At 42.9% G+C, this 16,392-nt stretch overlaps 1 protein-coding gene across 5 annotated transcripts in view; it reads right to left on the bottom strand.

The window, feature by feature from the left end:
• The window catches only part of KANK1 (KN motif and ankyrin repeat domains 1), a 126,379-nt gene that overhangs the window by 45,738 nt on the left and 64,249 nt on the right, over positions 1-16,392 (bottom strand). For 2 of the 5 annotated variants that reach the window (XM_037061719.1, XM_037061720.1), the window contains exon 2: positions 13,659-13,778. In XM_037061719.1, coding sequence (XP_036917614.1) covers positions 13,659-13,695 — 37 coding nt within the window. In that variant the 5' untranslated portion in view covers positions 13,696-13,778. Of the gene's footprint in view, positions 1-6,464; positions 6,551-7,784; positions 7,874-10,712; positions 10,848-13,658; positions 13,779-16,392 lie in introns of those variants that run through there. The other 3 variants (XM_037061721.1, XM_037061722.1, XM_037061724.1) reach the window with 3 other exon arrangements.

Genomic DNA, 16,392 nt, shown 5'->3' with positions numbered 1-16,392 from the left:
TGCCGCACAATCCCACCGCCTGGGCCTGCTTCTAAAAATGCTGAGTCACCACCCCCTCAGCCCAACCTCAGTGAGTCAGAATTTCCTGGAGTGGGGCCAGAGGCATCAGCAATTTTAGAAGCTCCCTGAATGAGTCTAGGCCACAGCCTGGGGTGAGAACCTGGGCTTGAAAACAAGCAAAATCTGCAACTCAAAATGTGTTCTTCCTTTAGGCTTCAAGGAAGCTGAGAGCCAAACTGGGGGCAGCCCTCCAGGCAAATCAAATATCTTCTGGGTCTGGGTCACAAGAGGTTCAAATACCTTTCGAGTCCAGGCCAGTACCTGAAAAGAGGGAATCTGGAGGGGTTGGGGGAGGCCACAGCACTTGTCCTCTCCAGTGGGCTGTGGCCCGACAAAAATGCACACCCAGTGACGTGACAGATCTTTGGACTTTTCTAGAGAAGCTGAAACAATAAATATTTAAGAAACAATAAAATATTTAAGAAAGAGAAGAAGCTGAAGAAATTGTATTTTTATATGAAATTACATATTTTTTAAAATTTTGGCAATTAATTCAAAATAAAACTTTGAGTCGGTTGAACAAAACACACTCCCAGGCTGCAGCGGGGCACCTCAGGGGGCACCAACCCAGCAAGGACTTCATGATACTCATTTGGGATCCGATTTCATCCCTGTTCCTGTCCCTCTCCTTTTCCCACTTTCTAAGTGGCCACCTTCTTTTCATTTTAAATGCCAAGAGTCCTTGCTGGAACAAACTATAACACACATTAGAGAAGCCATTTTAATTCTGGTGCATATTAACTTAATCTCATGTTTTAAATTCGGTTCTTTTACTACTAAGATGTCTCATTTAAAAAATAAAGACAAAGGCAAAAACCAAGGCAGTAGCCCAGGATCCCTACCACCATTTCTTCCACAGGTGAACTTCAATGCAAACACTCTACCTGTGCATACTCGTCATAAAAAGAATGCACTGGAAGCAGGATGCTCTGTTCCCACTTTCAAAGAGGGTCCGAGTTATTTCTGCTGTATTTGAGACTTCTCCCCAACCCCTACAGAATTCAAGTGCCTTATTGTGCTACCTATCTCCTCTCAGACTTGCATTGGGGTGTGGCACCAAAAGCTGGGCGTCCGAGGTGACCACAGGGAGAGAGAAAAGTGGGCGCAGCTCCTGTCCATGTCACCACCTGCCTCTCCACCCACAGCCATCACAGACCAAGGGGCTGACAGGACTTGCAGGGGATTACAGGGGCAGGTCCAGCAAGGGCTCCCAGATCTTTCCTGTCCTGTTAGGTGTGTGCAGTGTTGGGTGTTGGAAGAGGACTCCTCCTGTGCATGACTGGCTTAGAAGAATCCACTCCTAAAAATTAATGCTCAGGGTTTTTCCCAAGGAGAGGCCACAGTCAACATGAGGAGGGTGTGGGCCCCAGCGGAGGTGTGTGATTCTGTTCAGGAAGGTGAAATTCGGGAGAGGATGCTAAGGATGATGGGGCTATCTCAGAAGGCCAGAACAAAAACCCTGTCTTCATTATACCTTACTAAACAAAGTGCATTTCCCCCAACATACTTAAGCCTTAATATTGGAGTGACAATGGATTCATATACATTTGGCTTTCTTTTCAAAAGAGAAAAGGTTGCCCCAGGATTATTACTTTTATCAAATTTAAACAAGAGGCCATCATACAATATGTTTTCATCCGAGATTTGAAGTCAACATTTCAAAAGGCAAATGACAAAATGAATTGGAGCACAAAGCCAAATAAGGGAATTAATAGTTTAAATCAGATTACCACGAAGACTACAAAGCTCTAAACAGTGAGTGATAACAAGCAGTTTCCTCCCATCTGCAAGGGGTGCTCAGTCCACAGAGCCAGTCCCAAGAAAACCGTGGGAGAAAAGGACGGCAGGCCGACTGGCCACACTCTCACCTGAGACGTCACCAACTCGGGCTCTCACCCAGTTCCAACCACCCACCAAACCAGACAAGATAATAGGCCTGGGAACAAAGGCACCGACCAGAGTTCCACCTCCCCTCTCTCTAGCTGCATGGCTAACAGGACCAGGAAAAAAAAAGAGGCCGTGGGAGCTAGAAAGAACTTTCCAAATGGCTTGTGACAATACTGTCCCCAGACAACCACATTGTATGTGGTCACCTCTCCCTGAAACCCAAAGCATTTAACAGGCAGTATCATGTTGAGCCCACGTGGAGCACGTGATGGAGAGAAAGCAGATACTACAACTTCCATTTAGCCAGAGGTAAGAGGAGGAAGGAAGCAAGTGTGTGTGACAAAGTGGAAGCCACCTGTTCCTTCAGAAAAAATGTCCAGGAGAGCAGGAGAGCAGAAAGCTCCAAAGGGCATAACAGTATAAAATTGGCAGCTGGCAGGGCTCACTTCCATCCCTCAGATTCCCAGGCAGGCACTGTGCCCGTGGTGTGCTCTGTATTGGGAGCCCAGCATGGCGCCAGCCCGGAGTCGGCGTGCTGCACCGTGGAACACTGAGCACGTTTCCTCTGCGTTGAGCGCTAAGCAAGCGGCAATGGGTGTACCAACATGAAGATGACATGCAGTCTTGCCTCCTTAGACCTAAAGCTTACGCATTAGTGAGACACACAACTACAACTCTGAACTAAAAGCAAACGATGACAAGTATTTAAAGGATACAAAGCTCTCTAGGAATAATGAAGAGGAGGGGTGACACATGTTAGAAGGGGTGAAGAGAGGATGTAGGACCTGAAGGGTAAGAAGGGCTCATATTAACTGATATGGGAAAGACTCCCAGATGAAGGGACTAGTGCTTTGACCAAAGCCACTAGGAGGGGAACACGGCAGAGCGGGGTGGGGAACAGCAGCAGGGGAAGGGGGCTGGTACAGAAGACCCCACTTCTTTCATAACTCTAATGTAGACAGAGCTAGTGTCTTGCTATCAGAGAGAGCTGGAAGGCCCATCCTGATTTCTGCAAACATCAGGATTGAAAAAACATAAATAAACTCTGAACTCTATCAAAATAGGGCCAAAAAACACCATCTCAGAGTTAAGGGAACAGATTACTTAGTGAAAGATAATATGTTTGGAGAGAAAAAAAATAACAGAAGTATAGAAAGCTGAGTGACCCTTAACCTTGCCACCCACTCTTAACAAACAAAGCCACATAGTGGGAATAAGGCAAAGAAAGACCAACTTTCACAGGACCTGAGAGTTGGTCCATTCCACAAAAAAGGAAAACAACCACCTTTCTGCCAAATACATGTCTGTGCGATCATTTAAAAGTGAGCTACTGAATGAATGAACTGGCTGAATTCATGTATTTCTACTGAGTTTTGAGTCATTCCTTCTGGGAGTCCCCAAAATGACACCCTGACTTAAATTCACCACTGTTTGGAATGGTTACTTTTTCTTATCAGCCAAGTGTCCAGAGGACAGAACATTAAAGAATAACACCCCAGAGGAAAGCCCCCCAGCTCTAAGCCCGCTTTTTTACCTTTTTGAAGATTTTCTGGTCTTAGGTTTCTTCACTTAAAAATCAGTATCCTGAGATAGCGTGAATCCTAGCAGCTGTTTTCCGGTGCCCAGAGAGAGTCCGTCCATGCACCCCTCAGAGGATCCACAGCTTCTGTGTGTGTGTGTGTGTGTGTGTGTGTGTGTGTGTGTGTCTGTGAGAGAGAGAGAGAGCGCGCTATGCCACAGAGGGTAGAAGGCAGTGCTCGGGGCCTGCTGGGACTCCTTACGGGACAAGCTGACAGAGCCTGTGATGTGATGTGACTGTTTCCCCTCACACGGCCAAAGAGCCGTCCCTGGAACAGACTTGGAAGCTGTGGAAAGCGTAGTGCTAATGGAAAAATCTGGTGGCACAGGACTTCGGTGTTTTGCAATTTTTTCCTGTAGGCTGCATTGCTGGAATGGTCTGACATGCAAACCATTCCCTCCTCCCCTCCCGGCCTAGAGACTTCCAGGTCTCCACCCCGGTGTGCTGTAAAAACCAGTGCATCATCTGGTCTGATTCACTCCTGGAATAGGTGGAGTCCCGGCGCGGGCACAGGCTACATAAGCCGGCAGGTATTCCGCCTCCTCTACCAACTCAGTGGAAGACAAATCAGTCTTTGTCCTCTAGTTGGAGGGGAACACACTGAACGGGCTGCCTCAAAAAACACTTCCCTGGTGTGTTCCTGATGCGAATGAAGCATCCCAGCCACTCAGTCTATGCTGGAGAGAGGAAATAAATGAGCCGCGTACCTGGTGGGCACGTGGAATTGGATGAGGGGGACACTGAGAGCAGACAGAGGTTTTTGGGTTTTAGTTATAAAAGTATAAGAGTTGATGCACATGACTAGGTTTTAAAGACATTAAGAAGCTGGATTACGAATTATTAGAAATAGCACATCTGTCTCCCTCTTTTACATTGTACTCTGGGAATATTCTCCCCTTTTTTTCTTCCAGGAGACTCTTAAACGTGCCCACTGGACAGAAACACTAAAAGTGTCTTGGTGCAATGCACACTCGATGTGAGAGAAATGAGCACTCAGAAAAATGGGCAGGTTTTGACCCAGCAATTCCACTGCTGGGATTGTATCCTAAGAACCCTGAAGCACCAATCCCAAAGAACATATGCACCCCAATGTTCATAGCAGCACAATTTACAATAGTCAAGAGTTGGAAGCAACCTAGGTGCCCGTCAGTAAATGAATGAATCAAAAAACTATGGTACATATACACAATGGAATTCTATGCTACAGAAAGAAAGAAGGAGCTCCTACCTTTTGCAACAACATGGATGGAACTGGAAAGCATTATGCTGAGTGAAGTAAGCCAGGTGCTGAAGGACAAATACCATATGATCTTACCTTTAACAGGAAGCTAAACAACAAAACAAACAAGCAAGCAAAATATAACCAAAGACACTGAAATAGAGAACAGGCTGACAGTGACCAGAGGGGAGAGGGGAGGGCATTTCAGGGGAAATAGGGGAGGGATTTAGAGGAACCTATATAAAGGATACATGGACAACAACTGAGAAGGGTGGAAATGGGAGGGAGGGGGGAGCACGGGGGGTGAGATGGGATGGGAGTAATAGAAAACTGTACTTGAAAAATAATTAAATAAATGTAAAAAAAAGAAAAATGGGCAGGGATGGGAAAGTCTGGCAGGACAAGCTGAATCAATGTTTTCATACAAGTATTTGCAAAGCTGATGGGATTTATCAACTAAACCAAACATATGAGACTAAATTTAGAAAATCACATGACTATCTCTTGATTCTACCCAACAGAAACCACATCCAAAATATAGAAGATCCCTCAGAGAAAAAACTTTTCCAATTAAACAACGTCATCAAAAAGAACCTAAAATAAACTTGGTAAGTGTGACTATAATAGTTAATGGATTCCATAAACTATTACTCTGGTACCAGCTCCTTTAAATAAAGGTTCATGTGGTCAAACTGTGACCTTGCCCACAACCTTTGACCCAGCTGGGAGAAACGGCACAGACCAACCACTCAAATCCGGTTCGTCACCAACAAGACAGGGTAAGAATGGCACGAAGGTTTAACTTTCAGCACAAGAACAAATATGAATCCAACCGTTCGTCCCTGGGCCTACTTCTCTCTCATGTCTATAGTTCTGCTTTGCTATCTGTTGCTTGGAAAGGCCTTCTGAATATTATACAATAACATTTAATCTGAATTTTCAGCCATGGCTTGCTCCCAAAACTGCTAGGATTAGAAATCTAGTCACTGTTTGTCTGTTTTTTTTTTTTTAATTCTCCAAATAGCATCATACTTATTTTTAAGTTGAGAGACCACTAAGGTTATATATACCAATACAAATGGGCTGCACAGTTTCAACCTTCTCATTCTCAGGCTTCACAATGAACTGCAGTCCAAAAGCAGGAGCAGGCTGAGCCTCTAACACACCAGCATACTTTTCCTCAAGCATATGGAAATGAGTAAATCAGTTACAGCTCACTCCAAAAATATCCAGCAGAGAAGCCAAGAGAGGAAAAATGGAAACATCCACTTTTTTTTTGAGTCAGAATTTCTAGAAGTGTTTGAATGACTCTTATTAAGTCTGATTTCTTGATTGGGTCTTCCTTGAGGTTTTTGTTAGAGAAGCCTGCTCAATGTAATTTTAATTAAAATTTGTTGCCAAAAAGAGCAAGAATTTACTGCTCCTGTGAATGAGAACCAGGCTAATACTTTTCATGGCAGATCAAAACAAACAGTTTTTTAATAGGAAAGGACTCCACAGCAGAGACTGAGGGCTTTAGTCACTCATTTTCCGAGCCATACAAACCTTTCTCAGAAACCACACAAAGGAGATAAACGGGAATTATCCAGCACACAGGAAGAAGGCAAATTCTGGAAAAGGAAGCTAATTGAGCAGTACTTGTGATGGGCTGAGCTAGCCCACCCAATTCCTTCAAGAAAGAGAGGAAGTGCATAATCAGAAACCAATGCCAATACTCACGATCGGAAGTCTGTGGGTGAGTAGGGCACAGCACATGCAAATCCTGGTAGGAAGGGCCATTTCCATCCTTTGCCTCACTGTGAGGTCTCAGAACCACAGTAACAGCTCAAGTCCTTAATAATGAATCTCCATATTGGGCTTTAATTTTGTGTTTTTTCTTTCTTGTTGGCACCCACAAAGCCATCTGGGCAGAAGTCTCCAACCCAAGGGCATCTTTTTGGTACTCACTGGAAGATAAGTCATCCTTCCTCCCCTTAGCAGGACAGCTAATCGCCTGTCTGAAATCCGACGCTTAACCCATTACAACTCACTCAAGGTCTGGAGCAAGAAATCTTACAAGGCAAAGCTGGCTACAGCTTGGGTTAAGACCCGAGCCTTGTAAACAGCCAGGCCCCAGTCAGGCAGAGACCCTTCAGGACCTCTGAGGAGACTGGATGAATGCTGGGGTTTTGTTTAACCAGACAGACAGGACTCTGAAACCCACGGTCTACTCTTTGTGGGCATTTCAACAGTTGTGAAATTCCAATATAACTTAGCTACTTCTTACTTAAAAAAAAAAACAAGTATCTTCTCATATACCATCACTATAAGAAAATAAATTATGTCATGTACAAACTTCAGTGTAAAATTGGCCTTCAATAAACTAACAATTTCTTTTAAAGTTGGTATGTACAATCTAATCAAATTCAATTTTTAAATACATCAAATAATAGGATAAAACTGCATGATACTCTAAATGCATAAAAAGGATTAGCCATGTTTGTTAATTTATCTCTATAAAATAATGTACACAGAGAAAAACTAGCTGCCAATGTAATGCCTACCACGAAGGACATTTTTATTAACCATTCTAACTTTGGATTTTATAAATTTTCTGAAATTACATACTTTCCCTTGATCTGTTTAATCATAACTTCACAGATAACACACTTCTGATTTTTAATATCAACAGAATGCCTTAAACAAAGAAAAAAGGCTCTCCATATTGAATTTCTGGCTTAGCCATTAACTGTGTGAGCTAGACAAACAGTTTTTGTCATCTGAAAGTAGAGCACAGGGAAAATCAGAAAGACCCCTCTCCTCTAGTCCTTCCAGTTTGTGTTCTACCCTGTCAGCTCTCCTGATACATCACTGAACACACCACTTACAGGAGAAGGCAAAGCACAACTATGAGCACACACTCGACCCCTTTGCACACGGAATCAGGAGACCCTGGAGGGCCATGACAGGCACCCACAAACAAAAGCAGCCCTGGTTTCTCATCAGTTCACTCTGTGCCCATGAACTAATGCTGATGCAGACGACGAGGCTGAGACTCACCACCAAGAACACACCACCTCTGCTGTGCTCCAGGACTTTCTTTACAGATGGTCTCAGAAAACAGCAGGTTGGTTCCAGCCAGACCAGTCAGTGCAAACTGGTCTTGTACTTGACAAACAGCACGTAGTTCCTGCTGTCAGGGTCACCGCAGTGGGCTCAGAGCTCTGTTTGAGAAATGCTCTTGCCCAGAAAAAATATTTACACAACCGAGAGTGGGCCGCACTGCGCTGCCGCGCTCCACCTGCTCTGCCGGGAGTCTCAGGCTCTGTCTGATTGACCAGGGGTATCAGTGGCCTTTGTACCTCATTTAACATCAGCCTGGTGACAAAGCCTGGAGCCAACAACTGACTAGGGTCACAAGGGTTTTATGAAATGTATTCCATTAATTTAAAATGACAACCACATTTTAATGTAGTTCAATAAGGACTTTAGTAAGTAAATTATATATCTGTCTGGAAGATATAACTATATATATATATATATTTAGGCTGTGAAAGAGAAATAACAAGAGAAGGAAAAACTGCAATAAAATAGCAAAGGCAAGTATTAGCAAAAATAAAGAAGGTGTTGGTGGGCACAGAAAGTTGCTCCATAATGCTCATCTATCTATTTCATTTAACTGTGACACTCAGGACTGTACCACAGTTCTCGCCCCACTGCCCCCATATCTGCCAGGGCCTGGCGCGATGGCACCTGTGCGGTGTTCATCAGGTCAGGAGTGCAGGGCAGAGAGAGCAGGAGAAGGACAATGATGAGCCCTGACCTCGGACCAACGCCTCCCATCTTAACATGTGTTTTCTTTATGACACTTGTTTCATTTTTTTCTCACAACAGTCCTGTGAAGGAGATAGGACAGATATTATTATCTTCATCTGACAAATAAGCTGCTTATTATTTGGCTTCTCAAGAGATTCTAAGCTGTAATTAAAGTTTCACAACATTAATTAGTGCTTAGAGAGGTATCAATCAGTGCACCCAGTTGACAACATGATTCAGAAACTTGGAAAGAGTCCGCATCCCCAAACGCCACAGAAATGTGGCCATTTACCTAACCACTGACCCCCATTTACTGCCAATGAGCTACAAGAAAAGAAAACAGACACGATCAATTTATGACACTCATATTCATGACGTTAACAAGTGATGTTGGGATACGCTTAGAAACACCATCATAAACTTGTTTAAATTACTAAGAAACTGTGCCAGTCTTCAGAAGTCCGACGAAGGAGCAGGTGAGAAGAGGTGACACTGACCAGTGACCGGCACTGACCACTGACCGACACTGACCAGTGACCGGCACTGACCAGTGACCGGCACTGACAGGGCGCACAGGGAGAAGCAGGAGGTGGCAGGTTGCCAGGGTTAGCAAATAAAAAGAGGACACGCAGTTAAATTTGAATTTCGGATAAGCAAAAACATTTTTAAAGTACAAACATGTCCTCTTTTCTACCTAGAGACACCGTCCACAGGAGACCTTCACTTCCACTGGAAGGCGGGACTCCTGCGGGCGGGGACTTCTGCCCACCTGCTTCACTCCTCTGTCCCCATGCCCGGAACACTGCCTGGCTCGCTCAGGTCTCAGTGACATTTTCCATGTACTGGTCGGGTTTATTTCTTGGGCTAGGTGGTAGGTACGTGGTGCTTATATATATAACCTTCATGCATTCTCTATGTCTGAAATTTATCGTAATAAATTTTACAAAGCACAGGATTAACTAGCTGCTCTTATTTTCAAATCAGCACCTTTCATCCGATCTAACTGAAGGACTCACTGGGGAACCAGAGAATAAAAGGCTCGTGACTTGCCCCTTTCCCAATTTAAACTCTAAACTGGGACGTGAACGTGGGGTGATCGTCCTCAGATGGTGTCTGTGGCCAAGGGCACAGTGTGGCCGGTGGTGTCGTTTTCAGCTGCTCTACTTTTGCTCTTACTTTATTCCTGAAACCAGGAGTCTGCCTCTTGGGCCTCTTTTGCCGATGCTCTGACCCCGGCTTCACCAGAGATTTCTCCTCACCATCTGCAGAGCCCACGGCAGCGAGGATTCAGGGAAGAGGGGGAGAGGCCCCCTTTGGGCATAACACATCTAGGGAAGTACAGTTTTAAACAGTGTATTTAACAGTGTACTTTATCTTTGGAAAATTAGAAAAAAACATCATTTACTCCACCTTTAAAATTCCCAAACTACCCAAATAATTTATCGTTTCCTCATGGGAAAGACTAATAACCAGCATTCATTAGCTGCCCCAAAGCCCTCTTCATCCCTTCTTAATCTGGGGCCTGTAAAGGCTATGTTAATTACATTTTGAAATAGTATATTTGTAACCAGCAAACACCTGCATACTGTTTGAATTTGACTTTTTTTAAAAAGTTCAAATGATTTTTATAAGCACAATCTCAGCTATGTGAAATATATAAAATTTAAATACTATATGCAAAATAAGCAGAACATTTATTTCTGGGTGACAGTATTATCAGTTACTCTTGCTTTATTTCTTTAGACAATACTACATGTCTACACTTTATGTTCTATACTATCACATATATGTACATACACTTGCATGTATATATAGACATAATGCATTTATGTTTAAGTATCTACACGCGTGTGCCATTAATTGTGTATGACTGAGCCTCTAATCAGATTTGCTTACAGGCTCAGAGAGGTCATGGTGACTAGAATAAACAAAGAGCCTTCCTTCGTCCGGTCCAGATACCTGCATACATTAATAATCCATACCCTGAAACCCAGAAGTCACAAATCAGAGAGCTTTCCTTTGCATTCAAACTCAGCGCCCTGACCCGACAGGTAGGATACAGGCGAAAAGGAGAGGTTAGAGCCAGATCATCAGGGGCAAAGAGAAAAGAGACACTCCGGAACAAGTCAAGTTACAAAAGGAATTAGGGACGAACAGGGTAGATATAGAAACCCTTGAAGACAGGTCTTGGCCGAGACCCCAGAGGGTGAGGTCTGAGGCCCCAGCAGCTCCGAGCCCAGCTTCTTCCGTGCGTGTGAATGGAAGAGAGGGCAGGAAAGGGAAGGGAGGTCACAGCATCACAGGATGGAGTGAAACTCGCCCACAACTCTCAAGAAATTTCACAATGTTTCTTTCAGTATCCTTCCTTATCAAGTATTTCACTAGAGAAACACACGGGACGGTAGTGCTGGTGGTGATGATAATAGCGTAATCTCAAAATCACTGTGAAGATTATGATTATGATAATGCAGGTAAAGCACACTGGGCACCACAGTACACAGTAAGTGTTCACTAGATGTTAGGTATTGTCCTGAGCAGAATTTAGAAAAGTCCCAATAAGTTGGGCAGTAAAAAGGACAAGCAAAAGAATGGAAGAAATAAAAAACTGAGTTTATTTGGGTTTGGTCTTTGGCAAACTATCATATTCTTGCCAGAGCAGATACTTGGAACTGGGATTGCTGGGATAAAAAGTCACATATGAGGTGAGACTCCCAAAACCCCCAAAATTATCTTCTGGAGGGTGAGCCACTTGTAGTACAGGCTTTCCCCACTAGGTGAGTGTTCTAGGAACCCATCTGCATCAGTGTACGAGCTGACGTTGTTGTGAGAGGCTGTGTTTGGCTTCAGTGAATTTGGGGGGGGGGAGATTCTTTCAGTGCATTTGCCCATTTCATGATGGGTGACTTACGAGTGCGCCTGCCCACACTGTGCTGAGTGTTCGGCAGTTTTCGACTAAAACCAGCATGACGCCTGTGACCCTCCCTATTTACCCCAGTGATTTTTTTTTGTTTCCCTGGATGATAAAAGTTCTCAAAGGGAAACGTTTTGCCGTTGTGGAAAAGGTGAAACAAAAAAATGGCAGAAGCACTAAAAGGCATCAAAATTGATTAGTTCAAAAACTGTTTTGAGCAGTGGAAAAAAGTCTCAATAGGTGTATTGCACCAAATGGAGAGTACTTTGAAGGTGACTGGAGTTTAAACATGTAAAAATAAACACACAATTTTTTATAAGTAAATTCCATTTTGGGGTCCTCCCTCATTTTACATGTATACCATATCAAAACTGAAACTCAAAACAGACTAAGGATTTAAATGCAAGACCTAAAACCATAAAACTCCCAGAAGAAAACAGATAGCTTCTGCAAAGCAAAGGAAACCAACAAAACCAACCAAAACCTGATGAATGGGAGAAGATACTCACAAATGATGTATCTGATCAGAAATTGGTATCTGAAGTATATAAGGAACTCACACAACTAAATAGCAACAACAACAAAACAATGGGATCAAAAAATAGGCAGAAAACCTATAGAGATATTTCTCCAAAGACACAGAGATGGACAACAGACAGATGAAAGATGATCAGTATCACTAATCATCAGGAAAATACCAATAAAAATCATGAGATACCACCTTATACCGGTCAGAACAGGTATTATTAAAAAGCCAACAAAGAACAAGTGTTGGAGAGGGTGTAGAGAAAAGGAAACCCTGGTACAATGTTGATGGAAGCAGCTACCATAGAAAACAGTATGGGGATTCCTCAAAAAAACTACAATAGAAGTACCATGTGACCTAGCAATTCCACTTTTGGGTGTTCATCCTACAAAAAAGGAAAACACTAATTCCAACAGATCTACGTTCCCCTACTCTCATTACATTTACAATAGCCAAGGTGTGGAAGCAACTGAGGTATCTGTCGATAGAAGAATGGATAATGAAGACACGATATACATATACACCCACATACATACAGTGGAATATTATCCATCAATAAAAGAGAATGAAATCCTTTTTTGTTTGTTGTTGCTACTTGAAACAATATGGGTGGACCTAGAGGGTATTATCATGCTAAGTGAGATAAGTCAGACCAAGGAAGACAAGTATCACACGATTTCACTCATGTGTGGAATTTTCTAAAAACAAAAACAGACTCATAGAGACAGAGAACAAGCTGATGGTTGCCAGAGAGGAGGAGGGTGGAGATGTGAGTGAAAAAGGCGAAGGGGAATGCAGTCGATAACAGTGTGACACATGTGCAGAGTGACAGATGGTTACTGGAGAGTGTGGTGAGCACATCTTAAGATATACAATGTCGAATCACTGTGTTGCCCACCTGAAACTAATATAATATTATGTGCCAACTATAATAGAAAAGACTGCTTTTTTAAAGAAAAGTCCCATACATGGGCTGGGTGTGCCCACCTCGGAGGTCTCTTCCCAATGCTCTTAGCTTCAGAAGTGCTCTCCCACCTTTTTCACGGTTAACACACTGCATTCATTCTATCGATTTCCCCCAAATTTCACGTAAGTAACATTGGAATAGATATGCAAACTATATAGTTCGCTAATACAACCGAAATAAGAAGTACAATGCAAGCCGTCATGATTCATAATATGGCTTGTCGCATACTCCGGCCTCGGAAAGTCACTTTAGAGAATATGCCCTTCTCTTGCCGACTGCCTTTCCCTTTGTGCAGCAACATTGAACAAAACTGCCTGGGAGTAGATACTAGGAATTGGTTTGGGGTGGTCAGACTCACTTCCTCTCTCATTCCTCAATCCCTCCTACAGAAGTGCCAGGGGAGTACGCATTATACTTGCATCAGCACTCAGGACTTTACATTTATCTTTCAACACTTCAATAGAATTGACTCTGGTAATAATTTACCTAACTGATTTCTGTACATGAAGACTCAAAAGATAAAAGGAAATTCTCTAAGAGATTAAAAAAACAAAACAAAACAAAACAAAACCCCCACTTTCATGAACAGAAAATTGTTTGGAAATTCTAGTTATCTAGGCAACTTGGTATTATCCACCCATGTACTAAAAGAGGAATTAGATTAGTCTGAGCAAAGATACACACTCACACACACACACTCCAGAACACAGTTACCTGACGCACAGCCGTTAGCCTCTATGGCGTGAGCCATGCTGGCTTGAACCCCACGGCAGATTCAGAAGGCAGCGAGGAGTCATGCAAAGTTTATGCATCAACTTCCTGAGCGCATTCAACCTGAAACAATAAAGAGAGCCCCATCAAAATGGATCATTTAAAAATATGTACACCACTAAATCTTAGACTTCTGTTTACAAAGATGACTGCTAACGGAGGAAAGCAAATCCACACGCAGGGAGAGTGCCTGTGGATTAAGGTGGCAGTGGCCCTGGACTCGGCCCTTGCAGGGCGCAAACCATGCGCGCGCAGGCGCACCAGGGGACAGGCGCCGAGAGCAAGTCTCCAGATGTGATACTCTATGGAAAACAAAACTGGTTATCCAGAAACAGGACTTTTTAGGAAGGTGGTCTTCAAACACAAGTGACCACCTAATGCGTATCATTCTGTAGCACCGTATAAACTTGGTTTTTAAGCTTACCCTCCCTTCGAAATGTTGGTTCAGTAATTTCATTCATGCAATTTCAATCTGAAAGCAGTTGTTACACCAAATGTTCACATTTTTAAAAGATTAACTCCGTGGCATTTTTTTGAGATATCTCAAGTCTTTCATGTAAAACACAAATCTAATCGTGTTAGTCCCCTCCTAGAAAAGAAAAAATCTTCAACATTCCCCACTGTCCTGTTGGATAAACGTCAAATGGCAGAGCTGTGAAATGTTAGGGTATATGTTGGGCAACATACTCCTTATTTTATACTGATTCTCTGTTGAAAAGTTAACTGAGATTACTATAACATGACTTATGTCACAATCACAAAATTTAAAATAAAAAAAAAACAAGAATAGGAAAGCAACATCACTCCAACCTTTGCAAAAGCAAGCCATGACAGAGAGAGAAATTCCATTTTCCCAGTGCCCAAATTCTAACTTCAGATCCACAAACTCAGAAGAAACTGAACCCAGCAAATCCCAAGGAAGTATCCATTCAAAACTCTCCACGGCTTCCCAACAGCAGCAGAATGCTAAAATGTCAACATATCCTATATGCTGGTATCCAATGCAGCCACCAGAATCATTCCCAAGTTTTTAATAATACAGAAAACTACTCCAAGTACATTGATTAAAAAAACTATTCTATCATAAACACAATTTTGTTAAAAATATGTATGTACATATTTAGACATTTAAAACAATTATAAGTAAATACACGAAAATGTTCATAGTGGTTGCCCGAGGGATGTGCAATAATGATTTTAGCTCCTTTATTGCTTTAGTAATAATAATTATTTAAAAAATTAGATACTTCCTGTCTTTGGTTCTATTTGCTTTAGAAGCCATTAAAGAAAAAAAAGGTATGTTTATTTTTTTAAAATTTTTTAAAGATTTTTTAAAAATTTATTTATCTTTTTTTTTTTAGAGGGGAAGGGAAAGAGAGAAATATCAATGTATGGTTGCTTCTCATGAGTTCCCTGCTGGGAACTGGCCTGCAACCCAGGCATGTGCCCTGACTGGGAATTGAACCTCGATCGTGTGGTTCGCAGGCCCATGCTCAATCCACTGAGCTACACCAGCCAAGGCAAGAAAAACTATGTTTAAAATGCTATGCAACAAGAAACTATCAGACCCCACTCATGGAGATGCTAAGAGGTCAGAAATATAAGTAAATAAAAAGGAAGAAGAGGAAATGGCCGATCACTTTGATCACATAGGGTGAAAATTTCCTGCTGCTTAGCTTGTGAAGTTTTCCTCATGGTTTAAATGGGTTTGTACCATGGTTCAGAGCTAGCTACTGCAAAAGCAACTCAGTGCAGACTGTAAGGGTTGGTTCTTCCGCAGGCTGCTTCTGACAGGTGTGCTTCCCTGCATGGCTCTTCCAGCTTCTGTGCCTACTGCTCAGCTCAAAGGCAGAGTCCCAATTCTTCACCTTCCATGGAAGGCCTCCCTGCTCCTGACTGCCCAGTTTGTCCGGCAGCACACAGGAGGGCAGGATAGCTCTAATCTCTCTAACTATGTGGCAATCACCTGAGCTTCTGTTGGAAAGGGGTGCTGGTCAGGTCCAGGGCATTGAACTTGGACAGCAATAACCCCTGTGCACAGGCAGAGCTAGCTGAATCAAAAGCAGGCTTTAGGGATAGAGTGAGCACTGTCTTCAAGAACAGGAATGACTATACATGTAAAAAAAGAAAAGAAACAAATGGGTACTGGGAGGACTGAAGGAGGGGCAATGGGGAGATGAAAGGGCAAAGGAGAGAAGCCCAGCTTCTGGAATTATTCAACTAATCATACTTTTAAAAGCCAACAACATCAAAAACCAAGGCAACCCCCCCTGTTTACTAGCCCCTTCCTAGCCTGGTGTGTTTGTACTCTTGCTTCATAATGGTGAGTAAATACCACTATTTAACCTCTGGAGGGCAAGCAGAAGGCAAAAAGAAACAAGCTGCAGGTGCTATGGATGCATGAAGTATTTGTCAAGGTATCTGCATGGAGATGGGCCCAGAATCTTCCTAGTCAAGCTTAATAAACTTTGGTCCAAGGTTCTTTCTCGTTATTGAATCCCTCCCACCCAGCAGAAGATCTTCACTTCAGATTCAGTTTTGTCTCTCCTACCTTCCTGCAAACTGAACAATAAAAATCAAAACGAAGGGGAGCCTAAAACTAGGAACTACAAGCCTATCGGTGGTAAAATAACAAGACACCCCTATCACTGGGCATGGATCCTGGCAGTGTTTGTGC

The sequence above is a fragment of the Sturnira hondurensis genome, unplaced genomic scaffold (assembly GCF_014824575.4).
Source record: "Sturnira hondurensis isolate 20B ecotype Veracruz unplaced genomic scaffold, ASM1482457v3 Scaffold0013515, whole genome shotgun sequence".
Taxonomy (NCBI): Eukaryota; Metazoa; Chordata; class Mammalia; order Chiroptera; family Phyllostomidae; genus Sturnira; species Sturnira hondurensis.
This window is presented reverse-complemented; position numbering and strand designations above follow the sequence as displayed.